The sequence below is a fragment of the Sphaeramia orbicularis genome, chromosome 14 (assembly GCF_902148855.1).
Source record: "Sphaeramia orbicularis chromosome 14, fSphaOr1.1, whole genome shotgun sequence".
NCBI lineage: Eukaryota > Metazoa > Chordata > Actinopteri > Kurtiformes > Apogonidae > Sphaeramia > Sphaeramia orbicularis.
Genome location: NC_043970.1, coordinates 34274705 through 34293923, shown reverse-complemented (window position 1 = coordinate 34293923; position 19219 = coordinate 34274705). Strand labels below are relative to the sequence as shown.

The window sequence follows — 19219 nt, the reverse complement described above, 5'->3', positions numbered from 1 at the left end:
CATAAGCAACCGGAGTTCATGCTGCGCGTCACCGTTTACCTCGACGTGCGCGTGCCCGATGTCCAATCGCGACCGTTAGCCGGGGCCGGGAGAATGCGGCGGCACCAAAGAGAAAAAATCTGACTGACCGTGCCGGCTGATGTGAAAAGTCGGATCAAAACTAGAGTTTTATATCAGACGTTTAGATCAGACACTGGGCTATGAATATCACCATCTATCAAAAGGTGAGTTATAAGTGCGTACATGCCAGCATATTCATGTTTTGACACTTAAAATTACTTGTTATTTTGACGACGAATTGCCTGCAGTGTCTGCGCTTTCCCGTTCCAATCTCAAAATGGCGGAGAAGCCGAAAGCTAAGCTAAGTGGCATAGTTGGCATTCACAAGAGCATCGATTAAGAGAAGGGGCGTGAGGAGAGGATAACAGTGATATTATTTTACCACGATATACATGATAGTGATCTCAAGGCCAATTTTGTGGTTTTCGGTCAGTGATTTAGATGCATCTAGACACTTGTTGTGAAACCTAGCTAACATCATTTGGCTAGCGTTAGCTTCGTCTATTTATGGAAGTTCATTAGGGATGAGCTAACGTGGTAAGTTAGCCGGCTAAGCTAACGTTAGGTGCTGTCAGTATACTGCCATGTTTTCCTCAGCCGTGGGGATATCTTCAGATGTTGCATATATACACATATAATTTAAATTTATCCCTTTATACTGCAAGGCTTTTAATATTTTGTCGTGGTAATCTTCATTTCTGTTGATGCGTTTTGTGCTGTAGTTAACCATCTCCTTACAACCCAGTAACGTTTATCAGTCTAATAGCTTATTATCTTTGTAAATGATAACGAATGTTTTATTGTAATAAGATGTCATGTTGCTTAACTAATTGGTATTTTCATTTCATATCCGGAGTATGTTTTGGAGACCGTATGATGGTGTAAATCCAGTCTGCTCAAACTGACAGCTTCATCTTCTACGTCACCCTGCTAAGCTAACGTTAGCTAGAAAGGGCGTTGCTGAGCCATTGCTGCAACTTTGCCCTTGTGGCCATCGAAGCTTTGAAAGACGCCACACGAACCAGATTTTTAACGTATTCTTAATAATTAAAGAAAAAAGCAGCCACTAGTTCGTGTCTATGTGGTTTTATTACATTCGTTAGTCTTCCTCAAGCTCACGTACAAAGGTTTGAGGGATCACGATCAGGGTGGAGACTACAGGACTATCACCACAACATTATAATCCCAGGCAAGGCTTTGTGATGTTATTCATTCATAGAATCAACTTAACGCACTGTGTTAGTGATTTTCACTTGCTTAATTTTAAACGTCTTAATTTCTCTGTTGTTTTTCTTAAAAAGCAGCAATGTGCAGGCCCATGTCTCCTCAATACCTCAGTCAGAGTGCCAGGACATGTCACATGTTTTCAAAAACACTTCATCATTTTATCTGAGTTGTACACATTATTATACATTTTAGAATCCTGATCATCATAGTAGTGCAGTCATTGTCAGCATCTAATTTTTTACTGTGATCTTACTTTCTACCTGCGTTCTTGCATATGCTGCGTCAGGTGCTCTATTATCTGATTACTTTCACACACATCTGAGTACACTGTTTTTAAATCAAAACTGACCATCATATTACTAGTATTGATATTTAGAAAGAACCTGTTTTATGTTTTTCTTTCTGGTGTGTATGAATTTGAGATCACGATATTTATATCAGATGTTGCATGTTAACGTTAAATAATTTTTAAACTAATAGCGTTTAGTTTGGAAAAGGACACTAATCACTAATATCACAATGAATACTTTTGCCAGTATGCATCACTAATGAAGGAGAAGTAGGATTTAGCTGGACTGTAGACAGCTAGTTGGAGAAATCAATCATTGCATATTGTAATTGATCTGAAAACATGTATTTCTTTTATTTTTGATTGGTGCTAGCATGGACTAGTCTAAAGGTCACCCATAGAGGGGCACAGCTCAGCATCTTGGTAACAAATAGTATGATGGCTGAGATCCTGATCCTGATCCAGGAATTTTGACAGTGTTTGTTTTAATTTATTTCACTTAAGGAAGATTGTCGCATGTTTTATTTTTTGAAATCCAGTCCTTTTTTCTTGTCACTTTTTGTTATATTAAAAATTACTTTATGTTAATGGATGGAGTGCAGATGCTGTGAAGTTTTTCTGGACTGCCCCAATAACTTCAGTTAATGATAAATGTGGTGTTAATATCATCTACACTCCCAATAGTATCCACATTGCTGGTCACCAATCTAAATAGGATTATTTGCTCTATGTATAGTGTGTCATTGTTCCTGGAATTTCCTTGTTTAGGTTTTTTTCTCTTGATGTGAAATTAAGAGGTAATAAGTAGGTTTTTATGGATTTCTTTTAAGAGAGGAGGCACAGTTATTACATAGCACCATATTGCAATGAAAAATAATGACAATTATTTTACATAATTGTGATACTCCCTTCCATTTACATATTTTATTTTATTTTTTTTATTAGGTCTACATCAATTACTGTTGTTTGATTATCTCTTTTAATGACCTCATGTTATTACACACTCTTGTTCTGCTGTGAGTTCAAATGCAGATGTATGACCTTGTGGTGAGTTTGGCCTGGATCCCAAGGGGGTGGCATATTGGAGAAATCCCAGTTTATATATCAACAATTTATGGATGTTAATGAAAGGATTCCACACATTTTTAAAAGTTACCTTGTTGTCTGTAATGTTTTGTAATGTTTATGGTTCAGTTCAGCATGTCATTCGTTATTTACCTTTATATAGGATTAGTCAAGCCATGACACCTTGAATGAGTGTAGCATGATCCTAGATTGAACATAAGCCCAGGACTCAACACAAATGGGGTGTGAATAGAGTGATGAAGCTGTGTGGAAGTGGATATGAGTTGTTGTATTACTTCTGTCTAGTATCCTTACTGTAGGTAAAAATGTTTAAGTTACTCACTAAATGTGCTTTTCCAGCCAATTCAAGTTTGGTCTATGTGTAGAAAACATAGCTTGGTGTGGTAGAAAAACAACTCATTTGTGACAAACTCAGCTTCTTCTATTTTTTATGTTTTGTTTGAAATTAACTGATTCATTGGACAACAGTTGATTTATAGAGATTAAAGCATAATTTTATCATTATGAATTTATAGAAAGTTGACAATTGTATATTACTATTCCTGGTAGGTCAACGGTCCACTCTCAGTGGAATATTTCTAACAATGTTTGGTTTCATAAGTATTAATCAAATCATTTCATCTTGTTGTGACTAACCTTGAAAATGTCAAATTAATTGTACAGCTTGTCTCTTAAACGAGGGTTCCTTAGTTATCTTTTGCCTGCAGCTGGCCTAGGTCCTTCAGTTCCCATCATGGTTTTCCTCTGTAGATAATCATTGTTTTTACTGTGTTGAGAAAAGAACTTAAAATGTATAGAAACAGTGACTTGTATAATATTATCAATTGATCAAAATGGGTCCTTTTTTGTCAGTATGGTTCATATTGTACTATATAGAAAAAATCAAAGTAAAAATCCAAACCAGTCAGAGTATTAATATATTCATGTAAGATCAATGTCATCTTTTCCCCCTGTTGTGGTTTTGAGGCAATCTTGGCGGTGATCCCCTCAAAGTAGAAAGTGTCAGGTCATTGTCAGTTTGAACTATACTTTAACCCACCCCTTGACCACCATAGAGGTTAAACTGTTTTTGGCTTTCTTAGGATTTTGCCAGGTAATGTACATAAATCTCATGGCAAGAGTTTCATTTGTAATGTTAATTTTTAGCCATACATGTAAATACATCATCAGACTCCTTATGATTGTTACAGACTATTTTTTTTAGTGTTAAGCCCTTACCTAAAGCCATCTTGTCTGTGAAAACAAAATACTGGTAGCTTAATCTCTCTCATACTGAAATAGAGTTGAATACCTTTTTTTTTTTTAATGTTAACCTCAGTTGAATCTTTGGTATGTCTGAATTAGGGCTGAAAATGATCTGTGTTTATAATCGCTTTACACAGGTGTACTCTAATGTTTTATAACTTTAACTTTTCCTTTCTTTTTTGTCACAGAAAAGACTTTGGCCTTTCTTTCTGATTTATGACTCACAATGTTGCAGTGAGTAGCACTAAATCTAGATAACTGGACACTATTTCGATAGCTGGAGGAAGACCTATGGCTAACAAAACCAGTCCTCACACTATCACTTGTACTTTTTGTGTGGATGTGTGTGCATGCATTTATACATTTCTTGGCTTTCGGAATCTCATGCAGGTGTAAAAAGAAATGGTTACGTAATAATTTGGAGGATGTCTGTTTGGTCAAATGCTATTTCTGAAGCACACTGAAGAGTGCTGCTCAGCTAAAAACACTAGCCAGTCCTGTCAGCCCAGAACACTCATTAAGTTTGCAGACAGAAGAGAGGAGTTCTTTCTAGGACACTTGAGGACCTTTCCTGGCTAAATGTTTTGTTTGCTCTGGCTGCCATGCTTTCACTGAAAAGAAATCCTCAAGTTTTCAACCATCTCCAAGAAAAATGTAGATAAGAAAACCCCCAAATGATAGGTTTGCATAAGTGATTAATTGCAGTAACGTGACTCTGCATTTATTTACCTTTCTGAAGCAGTGTGTTGTGTTAAGAAAGTGAAATAAAGGAGTTGATGCACTAGGCACTGATAGCCAGCCAGATAGCCAGGTAGCCAGGGTGGCCTGCTGTTAAAGTTCTCTCTCCCGTGTCTGGGGTTAATCCTGTTAGCTGCCGTCCAGTGCCATCTTTATGTTGCACTGTCAGCTGTATGGAGGACTTGTGGTCTCTATCACTGTGAGACACCCACAGACGCAAGGTTGTCTTTGTCTGGCGGCTAAGCTGCTTAGTGGCATTGTGGTCTCAGGTGCTACTAGTGTTGAAGCTCAAGAAGTGAATTACAGGTTTGCAATCACTGAATGGCATGTTCAGTTATTCATTCTGTGCTTTTGATCTTTGTTGGGTAAGTGACATTAAAATCATTATTAAGAAAAATATCTATTTTTGTGTTATGAACCACTTGCTGCAATTTTTGGATTGTTGTAATGGCTTATGAAGCAAGTATGTTAAGTAACTGTTTAGTTGGAACTTCGTAATATCAGGATTTGTTGATGTTGTTTGTCTTGTGTGATAGTAAACAGACTTTCATTGGAGTGATGAGTCAACACAAGATGACATTTGACATCCAGGTCTTTTCAGGAAATGGATCAGTGCCTATTTATATTTTCTGACACTGTACAGGCACTAGACAAGTGATATAGAGCTAGATGCAGGATGTCTTCTTTATTTATGGAAAAATAATTGATTTACGAGGCTCGTTTAGACGAGCTGTAAATGCAAAGTGTCACGAGATAACCTTTGTTATGCTGTAGCGCTACGTACATAAAATTTGATTGATTAAACCAGTGCCAGTGTTTAAGCAAGTGTTGAAGACAAATAATCAGGAGTTCCTAGCAGGACTTTCCTGCTGTGTTTTGCTTAATTTAACTTGTTTCACTTTTGCATTTTTTCGTGCCTCTCTGCTTCATTTACTTAAACCTTGTAATGTAAATGGCATGATGCCCATTGTCTCTGGCAGCCACTTTGTAATTTTCTATTTATACTTACTTCTCTCCCTCTCCTCCATTCATCAGGTAATGGGAACGCTTGACCATTGAGATTTGGGCCAGGCACAGTTCTTGTGGAGTCTTGACCTGTCAGCTGATCGACAGCCCCATCTCCAGTCAGCCTTACCCAGTGTGGCCCGTTTTTCTCCATCCCTAATTCTCTGAAGGAAACGCCTCACTAAGGGAAGGAACACCTCCTCTCTGCGTACTTCGAGGCCAGCGTCCCTCAGCCCATCACCTCGCCCTTACCTCCCCGAGAGGGAGTGAACAGCAGCCACCATGGTGCTGTCACAGAGACAGAGAGATGAACTGTGAGTGTCTGGACATAAGTATGTGGGTGTGCTGGCTCTCTAAACACACAAAACAAGCACAGGCATGTCAACAAACACACGTGCACTGTGCATTAGACCATGGTACATTCATCACTTTCTTCTACTGATAAAAAGTTGTCAGATAGTAACCTGTCTGGTCTATGCAGGGGTTATTGCAGGTGTGAGAAAGTGGATTTCTGTATAAGAATGTGTAATGGTAGAGATGATGTGAAGAGATGTGAGCTCCAAGGTGCTTCACTTGATAGCTGCTTAGTGAATATTTCATAACCCACATGACAGGAGCAAAGAAATGAGGGGGATGGGGAAGGAGGAGGGGACCTCAAATGACGACTGGTTAATGAGAGCAGCCCCAAGCAGCAGAATATGTGCAGACCATGTGGTATACTCCCAACATCAAAATATCAGATTTTGTTTATTATCATCTTGATAAAACCCTCTACTCTTAAAGAAAACAATTGTAAATGTGATAAATTAAAACATTTGAATGGCAATTTACTCAAAATATAGACGTTAAAATTAGCATATAAAACTAATATCAGCTGTTAAAAAACATCCTAAAACTGTTGCCTAAATTTAGCACTGTAACTTATGAAATATTCACCCCTCGTCTCATGAAAGAGCTGTTCCACTTATTTATATAACTGTGTATGTCTGTATGTGTATCTAGGGTTGTGTTTTCATGTTACTGTGGTTGCCCAGTCCTCGGTTGTCTGTGCTTAATGTTCCCTCTGTGTGCTGCGTTTCTAGTTTCCACAGCACCACTAAACACAGCTTCCCAGTGAATCAGTCCTGGGTTTTTCTTTTTTCCTCTCAATAATCATAATTTCTTTTGGCTCTCATTCAAATTTACTGACATTTAAAGTGGAGCCATGAAACTCGAATCCCAGTGCTCCCATCTGTTAGACTGGGTGTGGTCTCCTCTCTTTTTAAGGAAGAACCTGTGTTTTTGTTAAGGTGGAGCTATTGCAATAATAGGATGGCACTCTCACATACACTTCATTGAGATCATTGGTTGAGAAGATTATTCTAGTAACATCATTAGTAGTGTAAAACTAAAATGTCTCACAACTAGGGCTGGGTAAAAAAAATCGATTAGATCGATTTTATTAAAATTTTGCGTTATCGAGTAATAGTAGATGAGATTGATTTTTCAGAGTGGAATGGCAAGTACCTGACCCAGGTACTGCCAACGCTGAGGTGCGGCCAGCTGCATCTTGCAGGCCCCTGGGGTAGAAGGGGCATCTCAATCTCGCTCGTGACTGTTCTGGTATGGGAGGGGCGTGGAGGAAGGGTGGAGAAAACACCCCTGTGGGAGGTCCTCTCTGCCTCGAACCTGCAGTGCGGAGGAACTGGCCGCCTGGACCGTCTGGTCGGCGGAGGCTCTCCAAGGCAGGTCACGGAAACCAGTCGTTCTAGGGATATTAACTTGGATCCACACTCAGCCATAGGTGATAGTAATGCACCTTAACGGTTGAAGCCACCAGCCATAAAACAGAATAAAGATGACAAAGAAGTCCATTCTGAGCCACTGTAGAAACATGGCAATGTTTCTGTCCCGTTCATTATTTTAGAGCAGATTCAGCTGTTTACTAGTGAAATTTCCTTTCTTATGTCAATATTCATACCAGTATTGATGTGTTGCATGGCTGCGGTAGTCATATAATCAGGTTACAGCTCAAAATTGTACTTTGGTATCACTAAATCAATCTGAATCAGTCAGTTAATACTGAATTGATACTGGATCAAATCGAATTGTGATCAATTGATCCAGAGCCTTATGAATCGAAATAGAATCAGTTAAGGAAATTGGCCATGATACCCAGCCCTACTCACAACAGTCTAATCTAAGTCCACTTTCCCTATTAGAGGAATTAGAATTGTGGATATAATCCAATAAAATTGTAAAGATAGTGACACTTCAGTAGTTATTTTTAGGAGCAGTGATGGACTGATTAATTGGGATGATATGCTAATATGAGATAACCACTAGCTTATTATTACATGGCGTCAGCCAGTGATTCATTCATGAGGCTGAAATACAGATTTGTAAATCTTTGTTCTCTCTCAGGGAAAAAAGAAAAACTCAGTACAGGTTTATACAACTGCGTGAGATCCCTATTTGTAAGTTATGAATAAAAGTTGTTCTGCTTTTTCTCAGAAACCGGGCTATAGCAGACTATCTCCGCTCCAATGGATATGAGGAGGCCTATTCCACCTTTAAGAAAGAAGCAGAGTTAGATATGGTAAGAAGAGATACACATGTTACAATAGCAGAATCCATTTATTTTAACTCTGAGGAATGTAGCTTAATTTTTCTGTGGCTCTGTTTGCCTTTCCTCTGCTTATAGAATGAAGAAGTAGATAAAAAGTATGCGGGTCTTTTGGAAAAGAAGTGGACCTCAGTCATCAGATTACAGAAGAAGGTGAGGAATGTTTGTGTGCAAGATGATACTCTATTATTTGAACAGTCAGAGATGCTCGGTGTAGTATGTAGGGAGTTTAACAGGTTAATATTATGGTCCTTTAATATAATTTTGCGTGACATGAACAAAATGTCTTGTCTTTTGCCTTATTTTCTTATTGTGTGCAGCTGTGTTTACTCATCGACCAAAGACATTGGTGTGTATGTGTATAGTCTTGAGCTGGTCAGAGCAAAAACTAAATGAATGGCCTCATTTTTCTTGTTCACTGTTCTCCGCTCTCTAAATGTGTCTTTCTTGTTTTCCTCATTTGCCTTCTTTTTGACCTGTTCTTACTCTTCTGCCTCTCAACTCACCTTGCCCTGTGTTAGGTGATGGAGCTGGAGTCAAAGCTCAATGAAGCGAAGGAGGAAATGACACATGGAGGGTCTGTTGGACAGAAGAGAGACCCCAAAGAATGGATCCCTCGTCCTCCAGAGAGATACGCCCTGAGTGGGCACCGCGCTCCAGTCACACGAGTCATATTCCACCCAGTCTTCTCTGTCATGGTCACAGCATCTGAGGATGCTACTATCAAGGTGGGTGTGTTTACAGACCAGCTCCATGCACAGCCAAGGCAAACCCCATCTGTTAAAATACAGGACATCGTCTCTGCTGTTGACCTTGTCTGCTTAATTCTTGTGACATCCAGTATATTGAAATACAATCCAACCATCCAATAAACTACAACCTCTAAAAAATGTCCGAAGACTTAAATCAATATGTCTCTGACATAATTTGGACAAACACTGGTTTTTATTACAGGAAGTAATATTTTAGATTGTTTTACATTTGGCTTAGATTTTCACACAGTAACTGGCAAGTCTTTACAGAGTGTATCACAGTGCACTGGGAGAAATGTGGCTGAAATATTGAATCACAATAAGCTTGTCAATTCTCAGATGTAGAAACACAATTTTGGAAGATGTTGTCCAAAATATTATTTTTGTGTTTCCCCCACAAAAATATAAGCATTATATATTTGATCCTCATTTATGTAAATAGCAGTATCACACTGATCTGTACCTTCTATGCCATTAGGATCTGTTGTGTTAAAAGTTATTTTTTCTTTTGCTTGTACTGAATAATGTGCGGTTTTAAAGTGAGAGGCCCTTCAAATAAGTGTATCTTATAAAACAATACTGAAGGATACTAATGGCTCTGTACCAGTATTTATAAGCAAAATCAGAGTGTTGCAGCGCACGACTACACAGCCTCTGCAGCTCTGACCCTTCAGATGAAAGCAGTACTGCAGATCTGAGCCTGCTCGCTCTTTTTATCCACAGTGCTTCTGCTTCAGCACACTTTCCCCCACTGCCCCCTCCCTCATTCCCCTTGCTTCCTCCCTCCCTTACCCACTGTTTCTTTTTTTTTTTTTTGCTTTGTCACTGCTCATCTGTGTAGAGATGGGCTGATGCTCTTGTTGTTAGAGGCAACACTCTCAGAGCACAGCACCATGGGAAATTCACAACTCTTTCTCTTTAAACTATTGCTCCTCTCTGTCTTTTAATTGATTAAACAATAAACTGTGTCAGCAGAATGTTTGATTTATTATTAAACAGCACAGTTTTGTATGTCACTGCTCTTTGTTATGTACTTACTCAGGAAAGTAAAAGTATGTGACTTCATTTAAACAGTTTAATCTGTATGTCTGCTTTCACATTTTTCAACATTCAGAATTGCAAAACTAAAGATCTAACATGGTCAAGTAGGTTATTAGGCTGGTTTTCCTGTGATTGTGTATTCATAGTATCAGATTTTGCTAGAATAAAGAATTTTCTCTTATTTTGCTAGAATAAAAATTTGCCCTTATGCAGTTAAATTGAAATGATTTAAACAATGTTGCTGTCAAATATGGATTTTTCTGTAAGGTAAAGAAAAATAATCTGATAACTGATGTGCCTTGGTGAAAAAAATCTGCTGTTTTTTTTAGGTATGGGATTATGAGGCAGGAGACTTTGAGCGAACTTTGAAGGGCCACACGGACTCTGTGCAGGACATCTCCTTTGACCAGACGGGAAAGCTGCTGGCCTCATGCTCAGCTGACATGAGCATCAAACTTTGGGACTTCCAAGGGTTTGAGTGCATCCGAACAATGCACGGTGAGATAATAATGGACACATGACCCATTACAGTACAAAAGTAACTAGGCAATGGTTTCAGGAAATTCACATGCATAGTCAATTGGTCTAATGCACAAGTACTTATGCATCTGTTCTTCAGTATTATGTTGTGGTGCACTCTCCGTCTTGAGGCCACTGTATGTACATATTTATAAAATGACTCAGCTGGGTCTTTTGGGGCTAAGGTCACCCTTGATTATCTTCAAAACGTTAGATCTGACCAAGTAGTGCCTGCAACTTACATACACTGTTTTACTAGACTGTTTGTCATTAAGATCTTTTGTATTAATCACTTATTTTATTGTCTTAAACAGCATTTGTTCTTAGATTGCTTTAGAAACCAAAAGATCAGATCATTTTCTAGTTTGAGCATTCACAAACCAATTTCAGAAACTCAAGTAAGTTCTTGATTGTGTCGTCCAGGCCACGATCACAATGTGTCGTCTGTAGCCATCATGCCAAACGGTGACCACATAGTGTCTGCCTCCAGAGACAAGACCATCAAGATGTGGGAGGTGGCCACTGGGTAAGGCATATCCTCATTCTCTTAACATGATTAATTCTAACAATTAACTCTGATTTTTAATATTTAATGACACTAAAACAAATGCCTCTTAATCTGCAGGCTCATAGTTTTAACTGGTACAATGTGTGTGCCTGTAGGTATTGTGTGAAGACATTTACAGGCCACAGGGAGTGGGTGAGGATGGTACGTCCCAACCAGGATGGCTCATTGATCGCCAGCTGCTCCAATGACCAGACGGTGCGTGTGTGGGTGGTTGCCTCTAAGGAGTGTAAAGCTGAGTTGCGGGAGCATGAACATGTGGTGGAGTGTATTGCCTGGGCCCCTGACAGTGCCCACCCAACCATCCTGGAGGCCACAGGCTCAGAGGTACATGCTGCACCTGAACAGTCTTTGACTCTGTAAAGTCATGGTTTTGCTGCAGGATTTCCCCAGGTTATTTTAAAATACAGACCACTTCTCAGAAATTCATGACTGCATTATAGGAAGTATTCAGATAATAATTACCTACAAGGAAGAGAGCAAGGGTTTCAGAGAGGCTGAGACCAATAGGCTTTCACACTACACTTGTTTTGTGTGGAGTGGTAAAAGTAATATTTGGGAGGACTAATGTGGTAACAGTCATATTTGACTTGCACTGGTGGGAATTTTTAATGGTTTTAGTTGAAGGGGGAACAGAGCAGGAGACTAATATACAATGCACACATTGCTGACAGACTCACTGGTTCACTGTCCCTAGACACCACTAGAATTATTAATTTTGTATTATTGTATTGTATTAATCACATCAATGCTTACTCTTTCTTAAAATGTATCTTCTTTGCATAACTTTTATAGAGCAAGAAGAGTGGAAAACCTGGCCCCTTCCTCCTCTCTGGATCCAGAGATAAAACAATTAAGATGTGGGATGTTAGCATTGGCATCTGCCTTATGACTCTGGTGAGTAACCTAAAGGTGTGTGTGTGTGTGTGTGTGTGTGTGTGTGTGTGTGTGTGTGTACAGTTTAAAGTGATGCTTAGGACAATTAGGCCTTTACAATATAGGTAAATCTGCAGTAGTCATTTGTAATGCAGTGACGATGTGACGTGTAATAAATATTGAAAGGTAAATATTACCTATACTCATCCTGTGTTTTCTGCTTTAATGGGTATGTTTTAAATAATGACCCCAACCATTTAATTGCCTAATTCTCAGTAAATAAACAGATGGAATGTGCCATTTTGAACATGCTTTTATTACATATGAAAATCCAGCTAATTAAACACAATTTTACATTTAAAAAAAAAAATCACTGGAAGAAATTGAATTGTTCTTGTTTGCTCTAAAATGTTTTTCTTTCTTCTGGAAGTTGTCATAACTACTTGTCATGTTTTAGACAATACTTGTGTTTGTAACACATCTCTCCTGAATTCAAATTAAGTCAAGTTTTCATCCAGCTAACCTTTCATCAACACCGAACCGATGCTGATATTTGCTGGAGCTTCACTATTGTTCAGATAGTTTGAATGTGTGGTCCATTTTAAGGGGGCCTTCATCTGATGAGTCAAATGTTCATTTCAGGCAGTGTTTTGCAAATGTTCACAGTGTGATGACCATTTCAATATGATTTGGCAGCACCGTTTGTCATTATGGGAAGTGGTGTGTAATCAGTTTTAACTTTTTCCTCAGGTGGGACATGACAACTGGGTGCGTGGGGTATTGGTCCATCCTGGAGGAAGATTCATAGTGAGCTGCGCTGATGACAAAACTCTTAGGATCTGGGACTACAAGAACAAACGCTGCATGAAGACCCTGAGTGCCCATGAACACTTTGTTACCTCTCTGGGTAAGACACAGACAATAACACAGAACCGAAATCGAAAGATGAATCACACCTTTTTCAATCCAGTCTGTATTTTAGCATCTTGGTATAACATGATGATGTTTAACACTGTGGTAACATTTACCAGAAGGCAACTGTGCAAATGTTCGTATCTCTCTCGCAGATTTCCACAAGACTGCTCCCTACGTGGTGACGGGCAGCGTTGATCAGACAGTCAAAGTCTGGGAGTGCCGCTGAAGTCCGCCTCCATCATCTGCCCTGTCCTGCCTCCCTCCCAACTCCAAAAGCAGCCCTATATCCCCAGCCTGCCCTACCTTACCCCCCCCCCCCCCCCGGCTCCCCTTCCTTTGGTCCTCAGACCCTCCTCTGCCCCCTCCGCCGCACTCAAAACCATAGTTGACCATGGCGCTTTGCCCTTCCCCCTTTCCCATCCCCTCCCCTTTCTTCCCTTTCTCTTTCATCAGTCCAGCCCTATTAAGATGACTATTGTCCTTTTATGTAAATTATTCTGGATGTAGGGTACGCTTAATAAATGTCACGCAATCTCTGACACATAAACACACTCAAAAGATAAGAAGTATTCCTTGCATGGTGAATCAAACAAAAAAAAAATTGTATACTGTTAAATTTGACAAATTTGCATACTGTTGTCATGACTTCCCATCGGGTCAAAGGGTAGTGATATCCTAGTGTGCTGGTGCAGGTGAATTCTGGTAAACTGACAGTGCACGAAAAACCAATGGTGCCCCTAGCTGAAGGGGTTTAGGTTTTGTTGAGTTTTCTTTCACTTCATGTCTCCATTGTGCTCTGTCGCTGTGTGGATGGTGATAGAGAGGGTGTGAAGCGAGCAAGTGTAAATGAACGGACAAACGGAAGCTGTCCAGGTGAGGAGAGGAGGAGGAGAATGTTTTAAGGACAAAAACAAAGCAGGACGCAGCTCCCTAGTTGAATCACACGAGGTTCTGTGGGTGAGTGCGTGTGTACATGTGTGTATACATTGTGTGAGTGTGTGTGTTTGTAAATTACGACAGGAGAATCTATCCACCGTCTCTGCTCTGACGGTCAGAGGAGAGAAGGCAGGAGGCAAAGCTTCTCATCCACTGTGTTCATTCATACTACTTCATCTCTTTTAACAGACTTGCTTTATAGTAGACACTCACAGGACCTTAATGATCCCTAAAGCTGCTGAGAGCACACGGCACACGCCCCCATAGCAAAAGTGTGTTTTACAGAGGAAAAAGTCTGCTCACCTTTTCTGAGGTTTGTGTGTGTGTATGTCGCCCCAGAGAATCGCCCAGTGCCCTCTTGCTCGCTATCTTCTCTGCCTTGTTAACCCAATGAGGGCTCCCTCACACGGGATTTTCATCCTGCTTTCTGTGGTCTCACTGCTTTCTCTACACTTGCATACACATACACTCACAAATGCACATACACGCACAGTAAAAGTTGTGTATCAATATATCTGGATGTCATTGTTTGCAACATAATGAAATAAAATTCTGTAAATATAAGTTACTTATTTGTATTCTTTTTTTCATTAAGTGAAATCAAGATGAAAAACATGTCTCAAACTGCCGGTCACCTAGGGAGGTAACACACTTTCACTGTTCTTAAATGAACCTATTGAACGTGCATGTTCTTGTCAGGGCTTTTGTTACCACAACACTACCGCTCCATCTCTGAAGACTTATTTTACAGAAGGAGCCCGATCAAAAGCATCAAGTTTGAACTGGGAAAGTAAAACTCATTCTAATATCGACATACAGAACTTGACATAGCACTCTCATTGATTCTCATTGTCAACATTTGTAGAATGTAGAGAGTATTTTTAGAGTATATATTAAAGAATACGCACTCAGTTTTAATACAATATTTCATCGTTTTATTCTTGAAACCAATTTACCAATAAAATTTGGGTTAGAAGCTGAAGTAAATTCTGGCATTGGGAAAGTTCAATCATTCTTATTTACATCTAAAAGTCTATTTGAACACATTGTTTTGAAAGTGCATCATATTCTCACAAGCGTCTTTACAAAACCATGTGTTCAGCATTAACAGTGCACTTAAAATACTCCACATTTTTCCAAGCAAAAACATGATTTTGGATTCAATTTACTTCTGCAGATGTTTGGTTGAAGATGGTTTTCACTGGACAAGGAGATAACTTCTAATCTGAAAAGTAAAGCTTCGTCGAAAGGCTGTCTTGGGTTGTCATAGTGTGGAAGTATAAAGTTGTAACAAATGGAAATATTCAAGTAACATATAAATACCACAAATTTGCAGTTACATTCCAACACTGGTCATTAGAGTAAAGTTTCAAAAGGAACAGACGAGGAATGACCAGTCCTACTTTACAGTTGTGTTAGATCAAAAGATGTTCCATGCAGAGAAGAAAAGGACTGCACAATTCTTGACATTCATTCCTCAGGTGCAGCTCTATTAGCCCAAGACTGGAGAGGAAAAGACATGAGGGGGCAGCAGGGACAGTTAAGACCCCCTCATCAATTATGTACGCTACCCCAGCCTACTTCTGTGCTCTCTCACACACCTGCTCACTCACCCACACAGCCATTACTCTTCCCCTTGAGCTCTGCAGTATCCTGGCAACAGTTACCAGGGCGGTGAGTGTTCACGCACCACACCTTGCGCCATCCTGCAGGTCTTTTTAGGGTGGAGAGCAAGGGAGTGGTAGTGTGTGAGGACAAGTAGGGTACGCATATCAAATACAAATGTTAAAAGCACATGGCCTGGGAGTTTAAATGATGAATTCACATGGGAAGGCCGTCTGCCCCTGGAGGGCCGGTGAGGGGAAATGGCTACAAGGGGCTTAATGAAAGGATAATAAACCTGTCTGAGACGCAAACTCCTGTTTCTCAGCTGAGGCACTGGAGTAGAAACATTGGCCTACATCCGCCCCCCCACTACTAATGCTTTGCACACACGTTTCCCCTCATGCAAGCAAACAGGGCACAAGACCCTGCTTTCCTTATTGATACTGCTTCTAGGTCACCCACTTCTCGCTTTCCCCAACTAAGACTGTGATTCATGGAGGTGTTGAGAGTTAAAAAATCAGCATAGATCTGGATAAGCTGGCACCATAAGCAAGTGTTAAGAGGCTTCAAGGTCAGTGTAGACTTGTGTCTGTCTGTTCCCTCAAAGATTGAACTCCTTCACATGTGCAAACAGCTTTTTTCTCTGTGAACTTTCATGTTGAAATATTGAGGTGCAGACTGAGGCTCAGACAGCTGCAGGCTCTGTGTTAATATATAGGTTTGTGTGTCATCCTACTATAGCCTATATGAGTCCTGCTATAGTTTACGTGACCAGCATTTTAATCCTTGCAAAGCCAGAAGAGGATGTAGGGAGGTTTTGGAGCAGCTTTAATGAGGAATGTTGCAGGATGTGGCGCTCTCTAGTGGCAGCATGTTGGGAGACGTCTATGTCCCTATAAGGAGAAAAAACCAGCCACCTCACTGAGCAAGAAGGAAAAGGGTCATATGGATGTAATGGAAAGTATAATAAACCTCAGCTCTTCTGGTTTCAGGGTAGATGGCAAAGGGGAAAAAATGTCAGATTTAGTTTTTTTTTTAAGACTAAGATTAAGACAAACCTTTAGAATTACAGCATTTTCTCAGAATCACTTGCTTAAGCCTCTCCTTTCCACTGATTTTATTTTTTATTGTATTTTTTTGTTAAGGTTATAGTCCTCTGCTTCACATTGTACATGCCTTTACAGAACTGACGTTGTTTTTTGTGTTTGCATTTTTCCTGTCAATCACACTTCCTCTAAAAATGGCTCAGGTTCAGGACAGACAAAGCATTTCTATTTGAGGCTCATGTAAATCTACATTTAGAATTAGTTTTAGAATTTAGCAGATATGGATCTGATGATCTGACAAATCAATTCTGTACAATTCAGAGTACATCAGTTTATGAGACTTTAATTTAATTTCTGACTGACTGCCTTTAGATGACTGAAATCTTTCAGCACTTCCCAGAGTAACTTTGTGGATTGTTTGAGGAAGGTTTCAATCTAAATGTAGGGTTTAAGATATTTTTTTTTCACTTTAAGAAGATAGAAGTAGGATTTTAGGAGCATAAAATACTTCATATTATAATTATGAGACACAATAGAGCCGTATTTCATTGAGCAGATCTCACATTTTTTTGCATACTCATCACAGACAAAAAACAGCAGAGTAAGGCAACACATTTTCAAGTCATCAAAACAATATAAATTAAGTTAATTTCTCTATTTTTCCCATTTGTGTTCATCACGCCGCACATTGTTTGCTTAACTTGATTGAATCTTTGTTTAATGTAAGTGTTTCTGTTGCCTCGTTCTATTGGTTCCTTATAGCCTGTAGATCCACTAATGATGCAGCATTTCTATCTGGGTCAGCCCGGCCCTTCTCACATCCCTCCCATCATCCCATCTTTCCACTCCCATCTCCTCCTCCTTTTTCCACTGTATATTCATACATCCCTATAGACTTTTTTTCATGCAGCTCATGTGCTTACCATGTGCTGCAGCTCGCTCTACCCTGTTCCCTCCCTTCCTTCCTTCCTCCTTTTCTGCCTCATTCATTTTCTCTCGTACATGCTGTCATGCTGCCTCCGCTCGATGCCAAAAGACTCACACAACCTTCCTCACACGCAGATAGCTGCGTATGTTTCCCAGTCAATTTGAGCCTCAGGTTGTTTCACATGAACCTGACTAATGCCAGCTTGTCAGTCTGTATGGAAATGGTGTTAGTAGGTTTGTGCTGGCAGAGCGCGTGGCCTGGTGGTGGCAGCTCTTATGTACATCTGAGATGCTGTTTTTATAGGCTGAGACATTCAATCCCTGTGGTAGGGCGGAGGTTATATATGACTGAGCAGCATCCAATCGACTCCTGTTACCATGCAGCTACGCTTCCACCATGTGTGCATGCACCCATATACAGTATATAGATAATATGAGCAGTGGAGGAAGTAATCAGATCTATTACTAAAGTAAAAGCATCAATGGAAGAGTGTAAAAATCCCTCTATTAGAGGTGATAGTAATACAGTCATACTCTTATTTAAGTAAAAATACATGAGTAGCATCAAAATTGATTTAACAGACCAAAATACAAAACTGCAGAATAATCTATATTACTTCATGATAGTCAGTGGTGTATTTGTGTTCATCTCTAATGTTGCAGCTAGTTATATTGGAGCTCACTTTGACTGTTATGCATACTGTTAAGTAGTTTAATCTGCAACCAAATGTAAATAAAAGTAATCTACTATCCTATAACTCAACTTAGTTGTATTAAATGTGTGGACTAAAAAATAAGACATTGTATTTGCCCTCAAAATATAATGGAGTGGAAATGTAAAGCAACACAAAATGCTAGTTTTGTCAGACACTGTCAGTGCAGGGTTTTAAAACACATCAGATAAAATAATTTCACCACATGCTCCAGTAACAACTGTTGTAAACATTTTTCCACCATAGTAACACAGTATACTCTATCATCTTCCCTTGATTCACAGTGTGCAACATTTATGCCAAATTTTAACATGGAATTTTAACTCTAGCAAGTTCTGCTAATGAAGATGTGATGCAGTAGAGATCTTCCTTATGTGAGACTGTTTTCTCAGCGGCTGCTTTCAAGGGGAAAAATGTACTTTCAGTTTCAACATGTTTTATTTCTCTTTTCAATTAAAGAAAGTATTTCTAAAACCGCTGCACTGAACAATGATATACAATTAATGAGCTATGATTTTGTATATTACTTTTTACACTCCAGAATTCATTGTATCAATAAGCCGCTGGACTCTCACAATAACATCATAAAATGCAGTCATGTGCCTGTGTTCATTATTCACCAGCTAAGCCCCGCCCCATGCGTTTGAAAGACGGATCTGATCCCGAGACAGCAGGGTGGCCAGTCACGCTCTCGCCATGCAAATGAGCCGCGCTCGGGCCGGGCGGGTGCCCATGTGGACCAGCACCATGCCTTGTTGTTCTGCACGCTCATTGGCTCGCTGGTGCCTGATCGGTCTTCATGCGCTGCGGGCCAGCTGAGCCAAGGAAAGCGTGGAGGTCGGATTGCACGGACGGGACTGCCCTTCAGGGAGTCCTACGGTCCGCTTTAGAGTACTTCGTGAGCCCCCTTCGCTTCAGATGTTTTTAAGAAGAGAGATGATTGTATGTACTGTCAAATAAATCGGTATGTAAGTAGTTGTTATGGTTACAGGCTGACGGTGTGTATTGTCCGGCGCTGTCGCGGTCTCCGCTTTTTGTGGTGGACCGTAGTAACAGGGCGGGGCAGCGG

General features: G+C 39.9%; 1 protein-coding gene across 2 annotated transcripts; it reads left to right on the top strand.

The window, feature by feature from the left end:
• The first annotated feature begins 67 nt into the window (after nucleotides 1–67).
• On the top strand, nucleotides 68–14427 carry LOC115432951 (lissencephaly-1 homolog A-like). Of its 2 annotated transcripts, none has more exons than XM_030154064.1 (11): nucleotides 68–224; nucleotides 5681–5964; nucleotides 8144–8228; nucleotides 8334–8408; nucleotides 8777–8983; nucleotides 10378–10546; nucleotides 10991–11093; nucleotides 11231–11459; nucleotides 11928–12029; nucleotides 12759–12915; nucleotides 13076–14427. In XM_030154064.1, the coding sequence occupies exons 2-11, from the start codon at nucleotides 5933–5935 to the stop codon at nucleotides 13147–13149; spliced, it is 1233 nt and encodes a 410-aa protein (XP_030009924.1). In that variant the 5' UTR covers nucleotides 68–224; nucleotides 5681–5932; the 3' UTR covers nucleotides 13150–14427. The 2 variants fall into 2 exon arrangements, with proteins under 2 accessions (XP_030009924.1, XP_030009925.1); XM_030154065.1 differs by lacking the exon at nucleotides 68–224 and adding an exon at nucleotides 4885–5010.
• Nucleotides 14428–19219: the final 4792 nt, after the last annotated feature.